The sequence below is a fragment of the Cynoglossus semilaevis genome, chromosome 1 (assembly GCF_000523025.1).
Source record: "Cynoglossus semilaevis isolate Cse_v1.0 chromosome 1, Cse_v1.0, whole genome shotgun sequence".
Lineage (NCBI taxonomy): Eukaryota > Metazoa > Chordata > Actinopteri > Pleuronectiformes > Cynoglossidae > Cynoglossus > Cynoglossus semilaevis.
In genome coordinates, this window is record NC_024307.1 from 31,959,699 (window position 1) to 31,985,230 (window position 25,532).

At 43.1% G+C, this 25,532-nt stretch overlaps 1 protein-coding gene and 1 long non-coding RNA gene across 6 annotated transcripts in view; both read right to left on the reverse strand.

Moving 5' to 3' along the window:
• Nucleotides 1-1,627: 1,627 nt before the first annotated feature.
• LOC112487917 (uncharacterized) lies at nt 1,628-13,025 on the reverse strand. The gene is made up of 3 exons (XR_003051469.1): nt 12,996-13,025; nt 12,833-12,911; nt 1,628-6,524 (listed from the first exon to the last, which is right to left on the reverse strand). It is a non-coding gene; the product is annotated as an uncharacterized LOC112487917 (long non-coding RNA).
• Nucleotides 13,026-20,309: 7,284 nt separating this feature from the next.
• Nucleotides 20,310-25,532, reverse strand: part of efnb3b (ephrin-B3b) — a 96,161-nt gene continuing 90,938 nt past the window's right edge. For 3 of the 5 annotated variants that reach the window (XM_025061385.1, XM_025061380.1, XM_025061374.1), the window contains one exon: nt 24,190-24,623. In XM_025061385.1, the coding sequence (XP_024917153.1) occupies nt 24,190-24,623 (434 nt within the window). Of the gene's footprint in view, nt 24,624-25,532 lie in introns of all 5 variants that reach the window. The other 2 variants (XM_008327118.3, XM_025061387.1) reach the window with 1 other exon arrangement.

Consider the following 25,532-nt stretch of genomic DNA (forward strand, 5'->3'; position numbering starts at 1 on the left):
TTTTTGTTTTACATGTATTTTTTATAAAAATTAAGCAAATTCGTTTTGTTTTTTTATTTTTTAAAGTCTAAAATATATATTGATTCAGCCACAGATATTAGTCGCCACAAAACAATGAGTGGACAGTATAAGTGGATCATTGGTGTAAACGTGAGCGTAAATGTCTCTTTGCCTCTATCTATGTGGTCCTTTGATGGACTGCAGACAGGTATAAGTGTTTGAAGTTGAATGAATGAACAAATGCCTCCTTGTGTGTGTGTGTGTGTCTGTGTGAGGTTGTCAGTGTTCTCTTGTCTAAACATACAGCACAAACGCAGGAAACAGAAGTGTGCGACGCTCAGGTTGGCAGACTGCAGGAGCATGGCCTCAGTGGATACTGAGTGATTAGGTTTACACTTGTATCCTGGGGGCAACAGCACATTGTGTGCATTTGTGTCTGCGTCTCAGTGTAGTGAGTCTGCACACAGTGACCCCATGACCTCTACCTGAATACTTAAAAAATTGTGTCGGGTTACCCAGGCTGTGCCACTGTGTCTGCTACAGTCACTGAGGAAGTTTTATCTCAGGGCTGTTACATATTCTGTCAGTTCACCTTTACTCACCTTTGGTTATCTTTGTTGACTTTCATATTTATTGTGTCACTAGTACTCAGGCCTATGTGCAGCGACATTAATTTTAGTTCTCTGTAATATATTAGCTTTATTGTTCCTCGATTTAACTGTCACCCATTCTAAACATTATTGTTCCTGACAATTCCCTCTATTGGCTGTCAGCTTTATCGCCTATTCACAGTGATGGTGAGGTAAATAAAAACGGAGGCATTTTATACCATCCTAACGTAAAACAGTATTTTTTTTATCAATTAATGTTTGATGCCTTTGACTTGTATTAGAAGTAGCACTAAATCCATAGTAATAAACTGTAAATCTGCCACAAGAAATTGACCATTATTTGATTTAATAAAAGATAACGATTGTCTTATCCCGCTGCTCACAGCATTGTTTAATCAAGGCAAAATAGATTATAGGATAAGGAATATCAAGAGTCCAAAACCAGGCAATAACAACATTATCTGACAAAGAGTCAACAAAATCTTTACCTGAAATGTCCCATGTTTTTACCTATCATTACAGAGCTAATCTGATATTATATTCAGTTCAGTGGAGTCACATGACCCTTCACACAGGGTCCTTTAAGGTCCACCATGACCTGCAAAGCTAATGGTACACATATAGTCAAAGCAGAGAGAGCTTCATTGACTACTTAATGGGGGCTGTTTAATCACCACCACCACCACTCCCCACCCTCCATTACACACACACACCATTTTTGTCTGGCTAATGTATTTTAAAGGCCAAGAATTAACTTAGTGGGAGCAGAAAAGAAGGTTGGGACCAGATGTACACACTTAGTGTTCGGGTCTGTTTGGAGAGAGCGAGACAATGGTGTTTTCTGCTAGGCACTAACGACACACTATAGGGGCCTCTCCTCATTGGACATAAGCCTACTCGTACACAAACATATACGTGCACACAAACACACACAGGCCAGCTGGGATTGTACCCACAGACAGATATCCAGGCTCCCAGATGCCCAGGTGGTGGTGGTGGTGGTGGTGGTNAGACTGCTAACACACTTAAAAGTAATGAGCGCAAGAACACTCCGACTTCCATCCATAGCCTTACAATGGCTCTCACTCACCTTCAAAGCTCATGCTACCGCAGACTGACACATATGTAGTCACGAAAACATGGAAGGCACACCATTTTTTTTTCTTTTCTTCCCACCTTCTCGCAATTAACACTGCTCCTATAGCTTCAGGCACAGAGGAAATGAGGTTTAGGGTTCGTTCATGTTGTGTGTGTGTGTGTGTGTGTATTCAAGAAGGAGGGCTGTGAGAGTGTAGTAGGATTATGGAGGAGGTGGGTGGTGGGTTATGGTTGGTGGAGGAAATATAATGTGTGGCATGTAACTCTGTACTCTGGGTAAGGTAATGACCGTGTATGCAGGTTTGTGTGTGTTGTTGCACACCAGGATGTGTGCACACCACATATGTGCACGCATTAAATCATTCCCACCCATTCCAACTCTCAGTATCATGTTCTGAGGCTGCACTTCATTCCTGTCTGTCTGATTGTGTTGTTGTGCAGTCATGGCTAATTACCTTGATAGTCTGTTGACAGCGTTGAGACAATTAAACAGCCAAATGGAAAACAGGAGGGGGATCTTGTCTAAAATGTCCTCACCGAGGGTTGAACGAAAGAGTGATTCATTTCCTACATGTGTTTGTAATAGGAAATTGTTTATAGAGAAAAAAAGGGGCTGGATATTTGCTTAGCAATATGTGCAACACTGATGGCAACGCTGGATACAAGGTAATTATGAGTTTAATTCTGCTGCTGTTATGACATTTCAGCATATACACGTTCATGTCGGCGGCCAAACATTTTACATCATATTTACAAACTCCTGTATGTTACACTATCATTAACATGGTTTACTATATCTCTGAGAAGTGAGGGCAAAAGCGGGCTGGTGCACGAAAAGACATTATTTATTTTAGTGAGTCTGACAAGTTCAAGTTTGTCTAAATGTTTTGAAAGACTAGAGCAGAATAATTTGAGACCAGTGAACGTCCACTGGACAGAAAAATCAGTTGTCCAAGCTAGGGTTCTGTGAAGTATTAAAGTTTCCACATCAACATCCAACAAATGATATATTCCACGGGCATTTCTGCAGTAAAGGGCATGTTTGATGCGACTTTTATGCAAATTAATATAGTTCCTGTTTTTTTTTTTTTAAATTTGCTAGATAATAATAAATCCAGTTAGTTCGTATGCATATGAAAATACCAAAAAGAAACTGTTGCCCAAGCCTGTGTTGATTGGGACCGCGCATTATTTTAGGACAAAAAAAAAAGTTTTATTTTGACATTTGTTGCTTCAGATTACTTATTCTCCTCTGGCTTTTCATAGCAGCTCTGCATTCTTTGATCTTGTATTAATACTACCTGTAAACACTAAAATCAAAAAAGGACGTTCGGGCAAAAGTTGAGGACATTTATCTGATTGCTGTTCCTAGCATTGCATTTGAAGTAAATATTAGTCTTAATACAGTTGCAATCTGTTTTTTGTAGTTGCCAGGGATGCAGTTTAGTATTCAAAGCGGTGGAATGTGTACTTCTTTTATCATTTTTGGTCATTTGCCTAAATAAGGATGAATAGTCCTCTTTTGTAAAAGTATTCAAAAACATGTATATTACATAGTATGTAAAAATATTTTTTTTTCCATTTAGTTCCCATACTTTTAAATGCTCAAATGTATTCCCTAAACAGTTTAAAATGCAGACTTCCTGTCTTCCTATCCACAACGACTGGCCATTTTGCACGTCCACGCCTGAACTTTACATTTAAATCTACGGAGAGCTCCTTGAGAAGTTTAAACAAAGGCTTTGACTCTGTTTGTACATTTCTGCATGTATTTATGTGGCCTGTTTTTTGTTTACACCCACACCCCTCAGTTTCGTCCAGACCACCACTTGAGACCACTGTGGAAATTTTACCCTTGAAAAAGAAGGCCTCAGATGTGAGCGAGAACCATAAACACAGTCACAAGTCGACCCACACTGTTTGAAACGTGATTTCGGTTGGGAAATTATCTTTGAGTACAACAATTCTGGTTGGAAAAAAAAAACAACAAAAAAAAGGTTTTGCATAATCAGGCTTGTTCACCAATTAAAAATACATATTTTTTTCATTTGCATACTTCACATATATTGTTTACTACAACAGAGAATTAAGGATTTATATAGAGCAGATCCTTCCCATAGGTGACAGCAGCATCCATTATGTAAATATAGTACATACAAATGGAATTTACATAAACATGATGGGGGAATTAAGAGGGTTATCAGGGTTAGTGTTTCTTAGAAGTGCGGGTGTAAGATGGAGAGGGCTTTAAAGATGCATTATGGGATTTCTAGCAATATTGCAAGACGTTTCTCATTAGATGGATTGCCTGTAAACCAAACACAGGGAAACAGGAGAGAGTACAAAAGGTTATGAGTGGAATTTAAATCTTACCCTCAGCTGTAAATTAGACAACATGTGTTGCCTGAACTATCACTTCACCCCGGGGAGAAAATAAATCAAACGCATGTACACAAAGGCTGCAGAGCAAAAAGAATCATGTCTTCACAAGTTACTGCTCATGGCATTGTAGAAACATACTCCCTACTTTGGGAGAATATCCACACGGCTTCAAATTCAACTTTGGCCTGGAGGCGTTGTAATGTGAGAAGAGCGTAGGTCGAGATTTCTGTCACTAACTCGGTAGGAGGGCGACACAGGCACCCCGGTGCTTGCTGTTGACTGATTCCAGATTGGGTCCTCAGGGGTTGTGGTGTGACGGGGTGGATGGGTGGTGGTGCACAGTTGGCGGGGCTGGCACACACACACCCTCAAGTCTGGCCCTGAGTTTGTGTCTGGCTCCTGGTGTGCATTGAAAGGATGAGAGCTGGCAGCATCCCTCTGTCTGACACCACTACAGTTGGTCCCCTCTGGATAGTCTCCACACACCCTGCTTCCTCTGCTCCTCACACCCACCATCCTAATTGTCACCTTTTTCTGTCTTTTTTTTTCCGCCTTTCGTCATCTGTCCATATGTTTTTTTCTTCCTCCAAACCTGATTCCGCGCAAATCAAAGTTAAACATTTCACCAAATAATACATCACTGTGCTGTATTTCACCTGCGGTTACAGCAGACATTTAACTGAAGGTTTAATTCCCCCAAATATCACTGAACAATAAAATAATGGAACATTGCCGGTACAGAAAATAAAACTTTACTGCAAGTTTTACTGGCTGTTTTCAGGCAGCTGTGGTCAGGGAGGAACTGCCATCATATTGGCGGTGGACGCCAATGTACACCAGGTAATAAAAAGCAGCTCATATATTTGCTTAAGTATAACCATATTTGCCCACCAGACCCATCCTATCCTTCCTGGAGTCTCTTTGGTGTCTGTGTCTGTAATTTTTGCATAATTTGACACCGTTTTCACATCGAGGAAAACCTGATATTTCCACAGACTTGAATATGAACTGCATAGGCCCACAGAATTAACATGATACCAGGATGAGAGCTAAAAGTCGTAGTATTGACGTGGTGACAAGTTCTTCTTTCTGCCACGAGGCCTCCCAGGGCTCTGATCACTCTCATCCATCTCTGCTCCTCATCTGTTCTACATTCAGGACAGTAGTCCGCCTGCTGCCGTCAGTATTTCCTTCATTTACCAGGGGGAAGACTGAGACGGCTCCAGTTTAAAGGAGACGGCAGACAGGAGGTTCTGGAGAGATCACCCCCGGCTAACAGGAATACATTTTGTTTGTATGTGTGTTCTTGTGTCTGTGTCTGTGTGTGTGTGTGTGTGTGCGCTGAGGGAGGTCTAAAAGCACTAAAACCCCTGTAAACTGCACATCTGTGCTAAAGTGAACTCCAAATTTACCATGAAGACACATTCCCCCTTTGCTCTGTTGTGTTGTAAGTTGTTGTGGTGCCCTACCCCCAATGAGTGACCCCCCCCTCCCTAAAATCTAACCTCCCCCTCTCTCTCGAGACCCCACTCACTCCACCCTTGTCCCCTCCCTCTGCGCCTCTCTGTGGCAGATGGGCACTGTGTGTGACAGAAGGGTCAATGGGTCACATCCACATGGGGTAGGGCTCTGTCTCAGTGTGTGTGTGTGTGTGTAATTTGACCTTTTGCGTACACATGTATTTGTGTGTTGTCCTCCTCTGTGTGGGCATATGCACGCAGCACGGGTCACCGTTTATTTGCTTCTTCCTGCTTGTTTGTGTTTTCTTTTTTAATAAATGTGCTGGGTTTTTTTTTTAATTAAACTCTCTGTGACTGATTAAAGCACCAGAACTGTGTGCGTTTGCATGTGTTGTGTGTGTGAGGCTTTTGTACTTAGTTTACGAGGGTTTAGAACTAAAAAGCGGCAACTTTACAAGTGTGCTTCTTCCTTGTTTCTTTCAAAACAAACTCTTACATTTTTTTTTGCTAGCTTTGCCAATTAAGGAGAGTATTGTAAGAGGGATGTTTGTAGTTTGATGCTGTTTTGAGTGTCTCCAAGATCTGTGGTGCCCATTGTGTGATTCATCCTCTCTAAACCAACAGACATTTACAGTAAGACACCCATCTGGACTGCAGGCAGTCTAGTGATACATCAGCACTTACGTTTACGGAGCCATGGTTTCATCATTTGAGCAGACTGTTACCAATTATTCAGTCGATTGAAGCCTTTTGGGTTCGTTTGTTTGTTTTTTTTCTCCCTTCAATATATTTTTTTTACTGCATTTTGACCCTTTTTTCACACTGGGTTTGTATTTAGAAATACCTTCCTTCTTTGTCGTGGGTGGAAAACCATGCAGCTGGAGTCACTCACAAAGTCTCAGGTTCCTCTTCGGCTCATTCCTTGTAGCTGCAAATTATACCAAGGGCTCTTCTTCAGCTTCCATGTGGGTTTCTTGAAGAGAAAGCAGAACAAAGCCCTCTTAATGTAGGAACTATAGACCAGTACATGTATAAGCTGCACAGACACAGAGTAATAAGGTGAAACTGACTAATGAAGTGATGAACAAACAATAATATTAATGGCTCATCCTGGTCAGAAGTCTGACTGATGAGTCAGGGCTTGGCTAAACGTAAACCGTGTTAAGCCTAAGTGTGTGTTTGTGTGTGTGTGTGTGTGTGTGTGTGGGTGGGTGGTTGGTGTCAACAAGGTTGGCAATGGTTTGTAACCCTGAAATTGTTGTGTAACCTTAAATAGCCCCTGATTTCTCTCCTCGAGCGCAAACACATACGCAAAAGGACACGCGCGCGCACACAAACACGCATGCACATGCACGCCTTCCCCTGCTGTGTCCCCAGTCGCAGACATGATATGCGTGACTGTGCCTCACAGACACAGTCACGCATATTTTCACGAGTGTCTGAGCCCATGTGTGCGTCTGCGTGTGTGTGTGTGTGTGTGTGCGCATGGCTGAAAGAGAAACAAACTGCGTGGACGCAAGTATTTCTGTGTGTGCCTGCGTTTGCATGTGTGTGTGTGAGAGAGAGAGAGAGAGAGAGACCCATTGTGCATGAGACAAAACCAAGAGGGCATGCTCATCAGTGGTAGAGACACAGATTTGCATAATGAAATTCCCTCTATCACACCACCACAGAGGCGGACATAAAACAAGATCCTTTAACACCTAGGTGAGCACAACAGACACACACACTCACACTCATTTATCCCCCAGACCATCAATTCCACCCCGGGCCTCAGGAGCTTTGGACACTTGTTACTGTAGGTGCCACAGCTGTTTGCTTAGGTGTGTGCCCCCCGCTCCTGTACCACACTTGTTCAACCACATGCACTCACTCTCCTGCTCCTCCACTCCTGAACTGTATCTGATGGGGCGTTGCATCACGCAACGACGTTTTGTTCGTTTATTTCAAATTGTCTTGATAAGAAATAAATAAATCAAATAAATGCACTCAGATCAGCTCACTGATTCAAAAAATAACCCCAGTCTAAAAGCTTCAGTCATGTATGTCTGTTTTTATGCATGTGTGTGTGTAAGAGTGGGAGAATCGGAGCCTTTGTGCACTTTGGTGCTATCAGTGTATCTGTCAGCTGAGATGATGAAGGCAACCGGGGACCTTCACATGTGAACGCCTGGCAGACAGGAAATCTCCCATCACCACTGTTCTCTGCCTGCCTGCCTGGATGTAATGTGGTACACGCGTCAAGCAAAAGAGAAAAATAAAGAGAGGCAGAGTTTCAGAGACTGAGGAGAGAGAGTGGGGAGTAGAGGAAATCAGTGGTTTTTGGACACGCATCATTTTTCCTCCTAGAAGACACGGCAGCTGTTGTGTGTAATTGCAAGGGTGAGTAAAAGGGGTAAGGGAGGGAGTGACATGCAGAAAAGAGAGGAGGGAATTGGGTGAGAAGGGGACGGGGTGAAAACATCCTTTAGCTATTATAAAGAAATCCTAAAGGGAGCAGGAGTGTGTGTGAATGTGTGTGTGAGTGTGTGTGTGGTGGGCTGTCGGCTCTATACAGAGACCACCTGTTTCGTCATAGGGAGAAAAAAACAAAACAAAACAACAACAAAGATGGAACACGACGGCAAACGTGGCGGGCAGGCAGCAGAGGATTTCGCAGGTTTTAAAAATGTTATTCCTCTGTGGGTTTAAACACTACAGTCAGCATTTAACCATCACTGGCAGCACTTACTGTATGCTGAATGAATAGACACCATTCACACTTACAGCTGACATATCCCCATTTGCTCCCCCCACCAAAAACAACACCAGATGATTTCATATTGTAGTGATGGGAAGCAGAGATTTTTCCCAAAAAATAAATAAAAAGCTGACATGCGCCCGTAAACTTCAACAGACGTGATTAGCCGCGTTTGCGTAGCCACCGCGTCAGGCCACGTTCCTGTCACCTCCAATTCTCTCCATCGTTGCTCATGGTGTGTATTAGTAAAGTCAATCACGGGTTCTCACTGGATCAGGCCAGGAAGTGCAATTAGCAGTGTTCAAACCAACATTAGCCCTGCATGAACAAATGCAGCCCCCTTATTTATTTGAATGAGGCTACTTTGCTGACGCAGCAGGAGAACAAATGCAGGGAGCTCTGCTTTAAAAAAAAAAAAAAATGTTTCCAGCGAAAAAGCTGAACTCAACGGAACTTCTGCCAGTGCAATATTATATAGAAAAACACAGCAGCGGCCAAGTAGTGTGCCACATGCTGGAGTAGTACTACCATACGAACTACTCTTTTGTCACCTGGCAATGAGGTGTACTTGCATTTTTTACATGGGAATGACAATTCTCACAAATGTGTGTTTACGTCACTACAATGAACCGGGTTTGTTTTAAAGGGCTTAAATAATGTATTTGTCGATACAGTTGAATGTTGCATTTGTTAACTAAGCCTTACTTGGCTGAGTGTGTATACAGGCGCTTGTTTTCTCACAATATGCCACAGTGTGTGCAACAATGTGTGTGTACAGTAAGTAAATGCAGCATCTGCAGGTGTGGCTAAGTAATTCTATAAGCACTTTGTACTTATGTGTTCATGGTTTTGCATAATGAGGTTTGAAAGCACAGCAGCCCAATGTGGTCCTTTGCTCGTTCACATCTCGCCTGTTTGTGTGCGTTTTTTTTTTTTCAGTACACTTAAAGTGAATGTCCGTGTGATTTGCAGCATCTCAGTGCACTCCTACATGTATCGAGGCTTTACGTATGCACAAGTACTCCGTGCAAGTACATATGCAAGTATAAGTGTGCCTAATGTGTGCATGTCAGTGCATATTTTATGACATGACTGGATGTTTTTTTTATATTACATATATTTTTATATTTGCCACCGTGTGTACATATACAAGCATGTACGTTACTGCAGGTTCGCAGTATGTGTCAAACGTAAGTTTTGAGTCAATGATTGATTTATCACAATGAATTATTATGAAGAATTATAATTAATCTAGATCATGGGTGTCAAACTTAAGGCCCGGGGGCCAAATGTGGGCCGCGGGTGCTTCAAAAGCATTTAGTGAAGTCCATGCAGCTGAGTTTTTTAACTTATGAAATTAAAAGTTGTTTTTATTACACAGCAATGAACAATATTTTTAGTTTTAATAACTAATAATCAATTGCAGAAACATGTATTAGTCTGTGATGGAGTAGTTCCATCTATACCAGTGGTCCTCAACCTTCTTTGTTCCAAGGACTGGTCAGCCAGTACCACCTGTTACTACAGACTGGTACCAAGGTGCTGAGCTGATTGAAGGATCATTACATTTTCAAAATAAAACATCTATTACACTCTGTTCTATTTGTATCAGAGTCTGAATAACATTTTATTTTGAAATATTGCCAGGTTATCTTTAAATAGAGAAAGTAAATGGGTATGACTGGATTTTCTTTGACTTAGACTTAGACTTTCTTTATTGTCATTGCACAGAAACACAAAGAATAAACATCTGTACACCGCTGGTCTGGAACTTAAAGACAACTCAACAGGTGTATGTTTTATACCTGATGTTTTTTTGGAATACTCCAAAAGAATTCCATTTTAATGTAGAACATTTTCAGGAAAAATATTCAAAAGAAAAACTCCAAATTTAGCCTGATTGAGTTGGTGGATTCATGTCATGACTGTGCGTGGCGATGGTTGCTCATAAAATGATTAGAGTTTCTATCAAAACTTCAATGAAGCGCTGATTATTGTACAGTATATACCTGCAGGGCAGTTCAATCTTCACAAAATGCAGATCTTCCCAGTATCTCTGTTGTGCTATTGACCTGTGTGTTTTTCATGTTTTCGTCCATGTTGGACACACCAGAGTGTTTGCTGACCCTCATCCATCTCATCCCATCAGAGCTGGCCCCATCCCGGAGATAAGAAGTCTACCCAGCAGCCAGACTTCTTAACCTGCAACACTCCACAACACTCTTCTCCTGCTATTACCCACCATTTACTGCACCTCACACACCAGCAGGAAAATCAATACTTTACTGTGTGTGTGGTGCTAGTAGTGGGGATTTCAGTCAACCCCGGTTGGCTTTCAAAGCAAAACATTTAATCACTGACCCCACCCAACATCTACACACACACACACACACATAGAGCCCACTCAGCCAAAGCACCCCTGCTCCCTTTCTGCTCCTACCACTGTTCAAACACTCACACACACTCACACCCGCATCTTTTGAAACAAAGAGTTGTGAACACCTTTGTCTGCAGCCAGCTGCTCGCTGGGTCGTCTGGTAAAAGTGTAACACGCGCACACACACACACAAAAAGTCACGCACGAACATGAAGATAAACTTAATGAGGACTTTGTGAACGTAAATCCCTTAACGTGCTGATGTCATTGGTACAGTGTGGAGCAGGGCCCCCTTTGGTATGCTGGCCACACACGCACGCCGAGATACAAGGCCCTCTGCTCCGTTTCCTTTAGCAACGGAAGTTGAGTATTTAAAAGCGGCGCTAGACAAAACAAATACCCTCCTGCCCCTCGCTCCATCCCCCTCATCGACCCTTCCTTCTTTCTCGCCCCTCTGTCCTTCCTCTTTCCCCCCTTGCCTCATCTTCTTCCCTCCTCTCCCATAGTCATCTCACCTATAGCCCTGTTCTCCATCATTGGCCATTCTCTTTTTTCCATCCATTCTCTCCTATGCCCCTCTCGCTGCCCAGTTCGCACGCTAACACGGCTCAGTGCCTCCCTGGACACACACCATTCTCCATGCTTATTGTTCCCCCTGACAGCTTTTGTAGTGGGGAGAAAAAGTGACCTCTCCCTCCTCCTCTTTATTCCCCTCCATCTCCCAAATTCGCCAACTACCCCTACCCCCCCCTCCTTCCCTTTACCATCGCGGGTCCACACACAGACACTCACACATTCCACAGGCGTAAAGGTCAAAGGGTGCAGCTGCTTCAAAAAAGAGATGGGGGAGGGAGAGGGGAGGTGGAGATGGAAATGGAGGCAAGTGAATCATTCATTTTCTCTCTTTCTGCTGTGGGCAGAAAGAGTTGGAGCAATGGTTTTCAGGGGTAGTTTGGGGAGACTGTTGGGAGGGGGGGCAGGCTAATGAAAAGTGAGGGGGGTATAGTCTGGTTTTTCTGGGCTTGTTTTGAAGGATTTGGAACAGCAGTCGTTGTACCTCTTTCTCACACTCTGTTTACTCTCTTTGGCCGCAGCCGATGTAAACACAAGTGAACACAAATAAATAGTGCAGCCATTTACCAGTGAAGATGCCTGGCTGTGTCTTCTTGGTATTTATGAAGACAACACGCTGGAGCTGCTCCGGGCTAATAGACAAACTCCTCCTTTTATTTAAACTGACGTTTGTGTTAAAAGTGCTGCTGGGGCCACAGCTTTATCATTATTCAGTATCTCATCAAGTATCTCTGACTGTAGTAACGATCTCTCTCTCTCTCACGGTGTAGCTCAGTCATAGATCCTCACATTTGTCCTATTTAGCTGCACTTCAAGGGTCCGTGTGACTCACACTATGACAGCCAGCCTGTCACACTGTGTCTTAATGAGACACCTGAAAAGAACAGAGCCACCCTTAATGTTATTTTTAACACATTCACTTGTGTAAGCTGCCATAACTAATAAAATTTTGGTTTTGTTTTGCATATTCCCTTATTTTCCACTGCTCACCAAAGAGCTGATTAGCTCTTTTTGGCACTGGTTTGGCCTTTTTTTTTTTTTGGCCCAAAAATATCATGGGGTATTTTAGAAATTTTTAGATGCTACATCGAGTCAGTACTGGGTCAGGAAACAGTCTGAGACACTGATGCTTTCTTTGATGAAAACCGTGGCTTCCAGCAGGGAAACAAGCAAACGAGATTCTGGCGACTTAACAAAAGACTTCTCAATCTTCTGAAACAAATTTCATTTAGAGATAATGAACGTTTTTGACTCAAGGAGAAACAGGAGTTCCTGGTGTACTGCCGGCTTACTTTGCATATTTGAAGCAATTAGGTAACACAAACAAATGCTTTCAGACACTGAAGTTACCAAATAAGACTTTTTAAATCACAAACCGAGCCAAGCGTAGATCAAAAGCTCCTGTCTGCAGTGTAGGAAAATTACACACACGAACTTTGGACCCTAGCAGGAAAAAGCTAGCAAACAAACATATACTGTTTACATTCTCGGCTAAAGCTGATGTAGCTTTTTCGAGGTGAATGTTTGATTAAGTTGTCTGGTGTAATCAGTTATTTTAATTCACACTCCATAGAGAGATGTTTTGACTTACCTGCAGCAGCAGGACCGCGGTCTTTGTTGTCGGTGTGACGTAATGCGTCTGCTGGTGGGTGGTGTTGATCCAGCTGGTGCTGAAAAGGTAGAATGGCAGGTGATTAGAGAGTCAATAAGGACTCTTACATTCACTCTTGTCATGCAGCGCTTGTGTGGCTCACCTCAACATCCTGCGGCAAATTCTTTCTTTCCTTTCGGTCTGACTCATATCTGTCCTGCTGTGTATGACTAATTCCTCACTATAGTCCTATCTACCAGAATAAAATACCTGTTTTAATTATAGTATAAATGAAAGAGGACAGACTGACAGTGGAACAGTGGTTGGTGCTCTTGCCTCATTGACATTTTCTGCAGCGCCCCCTGTAGATTATTGTCAAGCGTCCCCATATGGACACATTTCGATTTTTTTCACGTCAAAACTCCAGTTAAATTAACTTTAAACACCATAACATTTACTGCAAACTGGCCACTGTAATTGAGATGTTATTTTGAGATTGAGATGATTCTGTGAAACTAATTCTTCTTCCCAAACTTTTAGTATATGGCAAGATGGTTATTGATAGATGGATGGATGGATAGATAGATAGATAGATAGATACATAGATAGATAGATAGGTAGGTAGATGGATGGATGGATAGATAGTGGAATTATTCAATCTATTCTGTTCATGCATCGATCTATTCTGTTCAGGCAATTAAATGTTTTAAGATTTTAAACATATCAATTTCACAAACTGAAGAAAACTAACAATAGTATTTATCTGCAGAAGCCATGTGGTTTCTCCCACTGCAAGTGTCTTCATAGCTGGCCTTCTTGATCATCTTAAAGACTAGGGTGTTAACCAGGAAGACTCCAGCCTGATCACATTTAGACTCCACCGACTGAAAATTAAATCAGATTTTCTTTGAACGCTGCGAGCTTTGAACTCTGCCCACGCATCATTTAAAGAAATGTCTCATGACACATTTTAGACATGAAAATGTGCAGGTTGAATTTCTACCCCTCATGGTTTGCCCTCATCTTTGAACTGAACATGGAAAAAAAAAAAAGAAGAAGAAGAAAATTCCCAGCTCTCCATCTAAACCGTCATCTCGTTCTGCACAAACTTCCTGGCGGCAGTGATGATGCATTAAAGTCTTGAAATCGGTGTGACACGCACCGTTTGGTGTGATGAAAACCGCTCTGTATCTTACATGTTGTACACTTATTTTTCCTTTTTTCGAAAAACAGAACAAGTTGTTCAGTGTTAATTAGTTTGGCTTTACGGCACATACAGTTCCAGCACATTCTGATCAAATTCCAGACATACCTGAAGTCAAACACATCAAGTACAGCAGGTAATTCCTGGGAATAAATCCCCTCTTTTCACTCTTCCTCTGCAGGAGCTTCACAACTCCGACTGCACAACAGAACATTGAACCCAGCTGGTAGAATTTCACATCCAGAATCACTAAAACACTTTGCAAGAACTATCTGCATATTTTACGTGCTTGAGTTGCTGGAACTATAAGCTGAAAGTTCTTTTTTTATCTTCGTCTAAGAAATGTATGCAAATCAAGTTGTGGCACAAACAAGCCCCCTTAAAGACGAGCACTGCTCATCCAAAGAGAAGCCGCCTTCATCACCAGTTGCTCGAGCAAAGCTGTTAAGACTAATCCAGCAAGTCTGGCACCCGTACACCCTAAAGCCCCAACGTGATGGTAGCTTTTTTGTCTTTTTTTTTTTACTTCATCTGATTTAAAAATCGGAGATAAGAAGAGCCACTCTGTTTTTTGGCCATGACAGGAATCATTGTAAGTCACATTGCACCAGAATAAAATGCTGTTTCCTAATGATAAAAAGTAGATCAGTAGAAAACAATTAGATTAAAAGTTTTACATTTTCTCCACGTTGTAAAATCAACCTAACTGATGCTTAATGACAAACTTAAGTATATGTAATTAACATAAAGAATTTGTTTTACTCATTGTGATACCATGGCCTGTTTTACTAACATATACTAACAGAAATTGAAGAAAGACACCAGCAGATCGTCTTCAAAAGTTCTGAGAATTTCTCTTTTTTTAGTTTTCATAGTTTGCAGTGCTATAGTGCTGCCTCTTAGTCAGAGAGTATTTCAATATTTTGCCCATCACTGTAGCATAGATGAAAGAAGACACAATATTCACTGTAAATTAATAGATTTCAGACCAATTAATTGAAGCTTCCCACACTAAAACCGATGACCTCTTTTGTTCTCCCTCAAAAATGGACAATTGAGAAATAAGAGAAAACGTCAAATTCAAACCTGTTAACATATTTGAAGCTTTGACAACAGTTTTGACCTACTTCCAATCTATCTGATTTTTTTTCTCAAAGGCGATCCTCAGATCCTCTCGTTTAATGCAGACAAGTCTGTACCAACTTCTGACGTCTTTCTTCTCCTCTTCACACTCACTGTCATGACGTCCAGGCCCTGGAGGCTCAAGGACACAACCACCAGGGTGGTTGTTTGGGAAACAAGGAGCCAGCTGAAACTCTGTGGCATTTTCCAACCACAAGACCACCCGGGTACCAAGGACACACAGACCCTTTTGTTAGAACTCAAAACCAATAGGGGTCATTTTCACTATGATCTCAAGCTCTAAGCTGATTTTTCTTTCATATGTACAGCTACAGATGTATATGAATGGGATTACTGGTAAACAGTGCCATGGAGCAACACGGGGTGGTGTTTTGGAAATAAAGTCTCACCATAACAAACTCACTGTGGTGTTACAGTATGTTAGGCCACACTGTCTCAGGCTGCCTGTGTGTGAAATACACCTTATAAGGAGGTATTGTTTTTGTTTTTCTGTAGACTAATGGTTTCCAAAGTGGGGGGCGGAGCCCACTGTCGGGCTTGGAGCTATTGTGATTTTTATTATTTCTTTAATTGTCCCACAGCAATTTGTAATTTTATTTGTTTTGACCAAATTCTTTTTTGTATGTTATGTTACTGTCTCAGGCTGCCTGTGTGTGAAATACACCTTATAAGGAGGTATTGTTTTTGTTTTTCTGTAGACTAATGGTTTCCAAAGTGGGGGGCGGAGCCCACTGTCGGGCTTGGAGCTATTGTGATTTTTATTATTTCTTTAATTGTCCCACAGCAATTTGTAATTTTATTTGTTTTGACCAAATTCTTTTTTGTGTTTGTGTTTAAGCCAGACATTGGCAAATTAATTAAAGTGAGACTAAGTGTTTAAGCCAGACATTGGCAAATTAAGGCCCGGGGCCCGGATGCGGCCCATTCAGATTTTTAATTTGGCCCGCCAAACTCTTTCAAATCATACAATTTATTTATATTATCATTTTACTTCTGCCTTTTCCCTGCAATACCTATGTTTCCCCAATAGATGGTGTGGAAAATGATAAAAAGCATTTTAGCATTTTAGCCTTTATGCCTGACTTTCACGTCTCATTTATCATAGTTCACACGAACCTGTTCAATTTTAGGACAATCGTGGCCTGTGAGTCAAAACGTTTTCCCATGCTTGGTTTAAGCAAAAGCTGTCCTTGTGTCCATGTGAGGTGGTTCAGTGGCAATGTGAAGCTAACAGCATTGCATGGAACATTACTCAAGCTTTACATCTGTTAAATCAAATCCCTTCTACAGCAGAAACATGCTATCACTAATCACTAAATTGGGTTAAAAATCTACATTCCCAATCTCACCGAACAGTTCACTTACTCCTGATTTGGTCCTTGACCCCCACCACGACGCTGCTAAAATGAATTAATCAACCTGACACACTTATGTCAACCTAACTCAATGTTCTATCTGCTTCCTAAACTTTTGAACTGTTGTTTTCCATTTATGGTAAGAAAAAGTACAAACATGTTCAACATCACGTATTGGATAAACATGCGGCGCCATGCACATCAGAGGAGCTCATAGCTTGACGGGCCTGTCGTGCCGTGTTACCTCAGCTTGACTGTGATTGGGCTATGGTTGATTGTGGGAGCAGTTTCACAGCCAACTTGATGTCACTACGCTGCATTACAGAGTATTGTGTTTGCCTGGATCTTTTAACACGACAAATGAAGGGAGAAAATTAAAAACAGTTATGAAATAATGACGGAATCTCTCTTGAGCAGCAGCGGATCAAATTTAGAGGCAAGCTTTTAACTGTACACAGCTTGTTTTATCTTCCAAAGGCTCATCCTGTGTGTGTGTGTGTGTGTGTGTCCAGGAGAGTGTGTAGAGGATAAAAGGGGGAGTGGTTTGCGTGACAAGCAGAGGCATTACAAACCCTTTGCTGGTCTCCAGCAGAGGGAGGGCCGCGGTGGTGCAATCCACTCAGTGATATTAACAAGTCAATCATGTGAAATTAATGCTTTTATATCCTGCAGCCAAACACATAACTTAACAATAACCCCTGCAACCCACAGGTCGGGTCCGCCCCCTGCTCCGAGTGGCAACCGAGCCATTTTCTCGAACACTTTTTATTCACCTCTGCTGCTTTACCTTAGCTCTGCACTTTCCAATCGGCGCTGCACTTGTCATCGGGGCTTCTTATACACTGTAATGTTTTCCTCGCTCAGAGAAAGTTAAAGATTCAGCAAGGTAGGATCAGGAGCTGAATGCACAAAAAAAAATGAGTGAAAGCCAAGGGTTGCTGGCTGCTGGGATATATTCTGTCAGAGAGTTGTGGCGAGAGAAAAGTGTTCGCTGTAAAGTCATGGATTTCCTACTCATAATTCCACCTCTGTCAAGGTTTAATTACTCTCTGCCAAAGCACCATGTCGGCCCCCAGGCCTGGCCACACGGAAAGGTCTTTGCATCCAATCAAACAGGGTTTGACCTTTTAACCTTTCATCTCTTCTCCAATCATGGCATGACATTTCAGGTCTGTCAGGTGCGAGTCATCCCTGCACCCTGCGCCGCTCCCCCCACGCTTAAGGGTGTAGAGCGCTGCACTACATTAATCACGGAGACAATGTAATCGCAGCAGTTTTACTCTAATTCACTCTGCATATTCCTGGGTCTACGTCTTTGATTTAAAGCTCTGTCTCCCGCTCTCCTCCATTCCTCCCTCACTCCCCTTGTATCCTTGACCTTCACTTATTCCCATGGTAACTGCGTCTTACTTGAGGATTGTTCCAATGGTAAGTCAAGTGAGCCAATCCCTGGGCTTTAAGTTGCGCATCAACGACAAAGCTTTTCAAAAAAATCTAATTTAAGGGATTATCTCTCTATTGATTTCACTTAAAACCCATTCTTCTCTCTTTCCAGACCTCTGCCTCTGTGATAAAGTATCAGTGAAATAAGTGTGTGTGTGTGTGTGTTTCTGTGTGTGTAACTTAACACACTTTCACTTCCTCCAGGAACGTGAAGTGGGAGGTTCAGTCGTCTTACTTGGCCAAGCGCAGACAGCGGGCACGAGTGTGTGTGTTCATCTTTGCCTGCCTTTGCCGTTCCAACATTTTGGCACCTATCAGCGTCTGAGTGCTCAGTCGACTCACACACACTCACTCACACACATACATGGCTATGATTCTTTGCTGCATTAATATTCATCTGTGAGTGCATTGAGCAGAACAGATTAGCAGGAGTAATGATGAGCTTGTAATGATACGGGGACCAGAGCGATCCCGATAGTCAAAACAGGCATTCTTTAAACCCGACTGGAAAGAAGCAGACAAACTCATTACAGCTTAACAACCATTAGATTAGCATAAGTTCCTCTTTGAAGGGAATACACAGGCTGACTTCTTTGGTTTAACAACAGCTGGGTTTGTCCAAGGAACAGCATCGACAGCAAATCGCCATTTCCTGTTTTACCCCAGACTTTAGCCAAAATTATAAAAAAAACGAAATCAGAATTCAGTTATACTGTGTGCTTTATACTTGTATATAGAAGGGTTTAAATGACCGAATGAGTTGACTTTTACATCCACTCACATCTTGACAAATTTCTTGTCCAAACTGTGTGAGCCAAAGGGTGTACGTATATCAGGTTGTACGTCTGTTAGAGATTGTTTATTTTACACATATTTGCATCTTTGGAGCATCTGTTTACTTACTGACTTCAGTGCCAAATGTGAGAAAGAGTGGGTTGTACCAACACAGAGTTAAAGTAACAAACTTACCTTTTAACTAGTGAGAAACATCCAGGTTCATTCTTGGCTCTGGACCTTCTTCTGGAGCTTCTTCTAGTTCTGGGGTGGACTCTAGACCACTGCTTCTTGGATGCTCAATCATCGCCATCGGTTATGTGACGCCATCCTCAGGTCTTCCCCTTGTGGAAACGGTGGGTGTAGCATGCCGACGATTAATTTGCATACATTTAGCTGGCCCCTAACAATAAATAAATAAATAAATAAATAAATAAATAAAACAAACTTAATATTAGGTATTAGGTAGGTAATTAATAATATTATTTTTTCTTTGATAATACATTTATAATTGCGTCTCTGATGTTTGCTCTGGCTATCAGCATGACAATGTTGCTTGCTCATTAATTAAACTTTTGTACTTTCTTAGAAAGTCAATTAAATACTATTAGTAATTGGGTAAAGTAACAGACATTTTTAAAGTATTGCTACATTTAAATTTTGTAGCAGGATTATCGCAGTTTTAATTACAAAAAAAGCCAAAAAACATTTTTTAGAGTGCAGAAAGAATCACGCACTTGTTAGTGGCAAATTCGATGACGGCTGCTGAGGGGAGAGAAGTGCTACTGACTCAAAGCACATGAGCAGTTGGAGCAGGCTGCCAGTGCGGGGCTGTTGTTTACTGTTTGCCAGTCTTCACCATGCTTGGCTTCAGTCACAGTGACAGGTTGTCATGGCAGAGGCACTGACAAGCCTCTACCAGGATCAAAGTGGCACAGCGTCTGCGACAGTGCATAAGGTCACATTTGTGTACCGACCTGAGCGCCTGATTGTTTTTAGGGGTGTGTGTGTGTGTGTGTGTAATCTACTCTCACACTTCACAGATCAAAGGTTGCTGTCTGGTCATCGTACCGATGGGCCACCCTAGTGGCAAAAAAAAAAAAAAAACCTCTTGAAGGACTTAAACACACATGTATGCACGTACACACACGGAACACATGTCGAAATGGATGCCAACTGTTACCATGGAAACACACCACAAAACCAGGGAGAGGGAACGACAGAGAGAGGGAGAAAGGGGGGGAAAGAGGTGGAAGAGGGGTGTAGAGGCAGACAGTGAACAGAATCAGCTCTGTCAATAGGTTGCCAAGCAACACTCAACACTAACGAAGCTGGGTTTGATAACTTGTTGATAACGCCAGTCGGAGAGCAGGTTCGTGTGTGTGTGTGTCTGAAATGGCAGTGTTATTAGCAGAGGCAGTGAAAGAGCCCCTGCTGAGACAAGCCCAAAGCAAAGATAAGGGGAGAGACCTTGTATTAAAGACAGGGTTCCCAGTGGGGCCCTGGAAAACACACACGTAGAGACCCAGAGCCAAATGAAATCACATGACACAAAGAGTGGTGCTTAAACATTTTTTGTTTTTTTTTATTCAACCTTTTTTTTTCCAAACCAGGAATGTTCTAGTTTTTCATCCTCTCTTTAGAGGTGTGGTTGGGAGGAATGCTGAAGGAAGTGCAGGGACAGAGGGAAAGGGAAGGGAAGGGAGGGAAGGGAAGGGAGGGAAGGGGGGAGCTGTTCTGGGGTGAACCATGATGAGTGGAGGAGGGATAAATTGGAGATTAGAGAGAGGAGGAGGAGGAAGGAAGAGGAGGAGGAGGAGAGGAGCACAAAAAATAACCCTTCTTTTACACAGAGATGTCCCGAATACAAAGTCTCAACACGTCACGTACGAGAGTCACCTTGCTTTGTTGGCCTCCACTCACTGGCTAATGGCACAAAGAAATGCACACACACACTCTCACACACACATTTTTACCAAACAGAGAGGTAAGGGAGACTGGCAGGAGCTCTCGCCCTCTTTCTTTTTCTCCCATTTTTTCCGTCCAAACAACACTCTCCCCCTTTTAGACATGACAACCAGTGGTCGTGTCCGTAGTTTTTCAGAAACAAAAACACCAACGAAAAAGCCAACACGCTGAGTTGACCAGTCAAACACAAACGGTCAGAGCCAGAGACACAACTTTGAAAAATTACACCGACATGAAAATCAAACGCTTAGAAGAAAGGAATAAAACAACTGGGTCCGGGAGATACTTGACATTCTGCTGAGAAAGGGGGGCGGGGGGGAGCGGAAGGCCAATGGAGTGAAAACGGGGCAGTGGCTTTTTCATCAGGAGTTGTCGCCGTAAAGTCTGAAAAGTTTTGCTCTTTCCCCTCTTCGAATTGAGGAGCCATTTTAGCAGAAAATGCTGTCCTTTTGGATTGAAGTGCTCCAAGACGTGGTGGACAAGAGTGTAACAGACACTTTATTTTGGCTTGGAGGATTGTTTCAGGAACTTGGAACATGTTTAAATAGACACGGACTTACCAAAAAAAAAAAGAAACACAAGTTGGTAATTGTACAAAAAGAAGTCGTCAAGGTGTCTTCCCCCCTCGTTCTATCCACGAGATCAACTGATGCAGTCAAATGCAATCCAAACCCATGGTACAAAAACATATCAGAACATCATCATCATCATCATCATTTTTTGAACAAAGTCAAATTGGACAAATGTGACACTTAAGTATGAAATATATCTTATTATAGGATGTTATACTGATACAAAACACAGCTGAGAGGTGTGGAAAGGTCCAGATCCAAACACAGAGAACATGGCCACAGCACTTTGAGACCTTATGTGTAATGCGCGTATGCGTATGGCTGAATTTTTTTTTTCTTAAAAATAACACCAGCGTAAGCTCGCTACTGCCACCCAGGGTACACAAAAGCCATAAACATTTGTTGAGCAACACAAAACAGAGCGTCAAAAATATGCAAATGAGACCAAACTGCAGCGTTGAACACAGTGCTGTCACTGCCCCACCGAGGGTGAGGTGTGAGTGTGTGTGTGTGTGTGTGAGTGTTTGCCCAAAGGTGAGGGCAGACATTCGGCATACAAGCCCGCTGTTCACCCCGCGGCATGTCCATTGGGTATGTTATAATCACACTAATATGGAGTCGCATGAAAGCATATCAGCGTTTTTTTATAGTGTGAGTGTGTGTGTGTGCAAGGGTGAGGGGGGGTGAATGTATCTCATTCGATGCGATCAGAAGGCATTTGTGACAGTCGTTAAATGGTGTGCAAACTGTGAGTGTGTGTTTGTGTTTGGGACACAGGTACAGCCAGAGAGATGGTGTGTGTGTTTGCAATGAGCATGTCGGGAGGTTGTGTGTGTGTGTGTGTGTGTGTATGCGTGTCTTTGCATGTTTTGCGTGTAATGCGGATTTCAACCCAACAAACGTTGCGGGAAAACAGGAGTAAAATTGTAACTGTGTCGCGTCGTTAACGCAAAGTGTGACTCAGTTGAACCGCGGATGTGCTCGTGTGTGAGTAAGAGAAAGGGATGTTGGAGTTGGACTCCTCCGTTTGCTCCCGTTCAGGAGGCCGGGACCCTCTGGTTGAAGAAAAGGTGTCTCTCCTTCACCCGCCAGTCTTTAATCTGTGCTCTCCATTCTTCCCTGCTCGGGATCCTTCATCTCTCAATCCTGCCGATCCTTTTTGCTTTTTTTTTTCTCTCTTCTTCAGTGTGAAATTCCATCACAGTCTTTTCTTTTCCCATCTCCCCGCTTTCCTCTTTTTATATGATTTTTTTAAAGTTCTGCATTCAGATGCCACGTTAGTCATCCTCCCCAGACAGCTCTCTCTCTCTCTCCCTCTCTCCCCCCCGTTCCCTTGCCTTTATTCTTCTTTTTATTTCATCCCCTTCACCACACCCTCCCCGCCATCGCCCCTCACTTCTGTGTTTGAAAAAAATAAAATAAAATTCATAGATGGTTCTACCTCAACACTTCCACAAACGAGGTCTAAACTTCAAAACTACGGCATAGTACAAGGAGCTATAAAAATATACACAGAGTTCAGAGACCCTAGAAGGGGAGGGAGGGTGGGGGAGGAGGGGGGAGAGAGAGGCTGGGGTGGTGAATGAGCGAGGAAAGAGAGGAAGAGAGAAACAACCTCTGATCGCCGGGACATTTGAAAAAACAAAAAAACAAAAACAAAAGAGGATTAAATTAATATTCAACCAAAAGGGAAAAGTGGAGAAACAAGGTTGGTCTATGTCGTGAAAAAATAAAACAGCAAAAGAAAAAAAGAAAAAAGAAGTCTATTAACAGAAATGCAGTTTATAGGAGTGGATAAAAATAATAAAACAATAGAAAACTGAAGGAAACATCTAGAAATTATTTACTGGATATTTATATATATAATCTATAAGTGTTGATAGCGATAAAAAATCTCACTTTTTTGATATTCGCTCACTATTTTGTGTTTTGGTATTTAAGACAAGTCTAAAGAACGCAGCCACGCCCATTCACACACACACAAAAACACAGGCGTATGCCACCTGTTTCACTGAAGCACACCAACTGCACACACATCACATGTGGAGCAGCAGCGCCATATTTACTCTCCTACACACACACACACACACACACACAATCAGCCGCACACAAACACACAAACACACGCACATTAATAAAATATACAAGATTCTGAGTGTCACCGATTGGTCAGACCTCCTCAGGCCTAGACCCGGGCCCGGTCGTGTGACCGTTGCACAGGCTTGCTTGATTGGTCGAGTCCCAAGGCCCCTGTTTACTCAGGAAAAACAAACACAAACTAGAATCCTATTGGTGTGTTAGTGGCAGGGGCTGGTCTCTGATTGGCTGATGAAGCTCCGAGGGCTGTGATGGTGGGATAGGCAGGATTTCTCAGAGCTCGCTGGGTTCATGTGTGTAGCTTTTTCTGTTGTGTTCTTTTATCTCTTTTTAAATCAATGTGTGTCCCAACGCCGGTCCATTTTCCTGGAAAAGAGTGTGTGCGGCACATGCACACTGGCATTTTGGGGAACAACTCTTCTATTCAGCAAAGGTGGGGCAGGATTAGTTCAGAGTTAACAAGAAGGGGCCACTCAGAGACCCTTGTCTATTCGTGAGGGCCTTGTTAAGAAGGGACTCGTATAGTTAACACAGCGCCCCCTTGGCACACAGTGTGTGGCCCAGTTGTGTAAGTATATGGAGAGGATTGTTTTGTCAGCTAGCAGCCCAACTGTGGCCGTGGGGGAACTGAGGACTCACAGGGCAGAGAGTGGGGTCCGTGGGACAATACTGGCGGCGTTGAGGGGTTCGGGAACGGAGCTCACATAGCGAGCTTCACTGTGTCTTCATTTGGAGCGAGGGGTTGTTTGAAAGTTGGTGCATGGAGGAGCCTGTGTCCAACTGTCCAGAGCAGCGGCCGTCTCATACTTTATAGTAGATGTTGGCTGGACTCTGAGGCGGCATCTCCTGGACGATGTAGACTGGGTGCCCGTAATCCCCGCTCACCTTTTCGTAATGCGGGCAGTAGGCGGAGTCTGACGTCCGCAGGGGGATGATGATGTCACTGGGCTCTGAGCCGTTGTTGTTGGAGCTACTGAGGCCCCCGCCGCCTCCGCGCTTGGGGCTGGTGAGTGAGGACAGGGACAGCGGAGGGTGGTGGGTGTCCGAGTGTTTGGCGTGTCGCCTTCGGTAGCACACCACGCATATCACAGCGGTCACCAGGAGCAGAAAGGCGGAGCCTCCGGCAGCACCGGCGATGACGGCGATGTTTGAGGTTTGAACCGGTCCATTTTCGCCGTTGCCCTCGTTCCCAAAGCTGTTGGGTCTTTGGGAATGAGTTGAGTTCCCTGTGCCACCTGAAACAAATAAAAAAAAAAAAACATTTTGAGTGACTATCCATAATATCACCAGCTGCTTCCTAAACATGCACATCCTCAACCGACTGCACTGAAATATGCATTTTAATAGTCAGTCCTTTGGCGCGGTAACAACACGTTCTGTGTTCTCTGGGACCGTGGACCGCAGTAACACACTTAGTACTGGTGCTGCTGAACACTGCGCAGACTAAACGCAGTGGAATGCGCAGCAGGCCTGAAGACATTTCACAGAGGCTTACATGTGGTTTCTTTATTGATATAATGAAGTGGACAGCAGTGCATATAAAACGAAGGAGGAATGTCCGCACGCTGTGTGACTGAGTGTCTCCGCTCCACACTTGTGCGGACAGCAAAGCCGCAGTTATGTATCAAGGTAACACACACTATTTTCTTAAGCCTACCAACTGTATTTCCACTGCATTAAGCGCTGACCACATGAAGGAGGACTCAGCGCTCCTGTGCTCCTACCACCCGACCACACAGTCTCCCCGGCCCTCTGGCCTTACTGCCGTCTGTCCCCTCTGCTTATCTGTCCGTCTGTCTGTCTGTTTATCTAACTTGTGTGTCACCCTATCTTTCTATTTGTCGGCTGGCTGCTCTCTCTGCCTCTCATGTGACAGCCACAGATTCTAGACCTCAACCACCTCCTGATGCCTGGCCTCCTCTGCAGGAAGTCAGGTAAGAGCTCAGCAGGTTACTGATGGTCTGGATGACATACATGTGGAAGTGAGTGTCAGTCTACAGCATCCAGGCATGGACGTTAGGTTCCCTGGCTACAGACCATGCATCTGACCGTGGTGAAATGGTTAGGGTCAGTAATGCGACTCGCTGTTGTAGCGAGTGTTTGGATTGGTCACTCATTATTCCCGGCACATTTCCTTTTCTCTT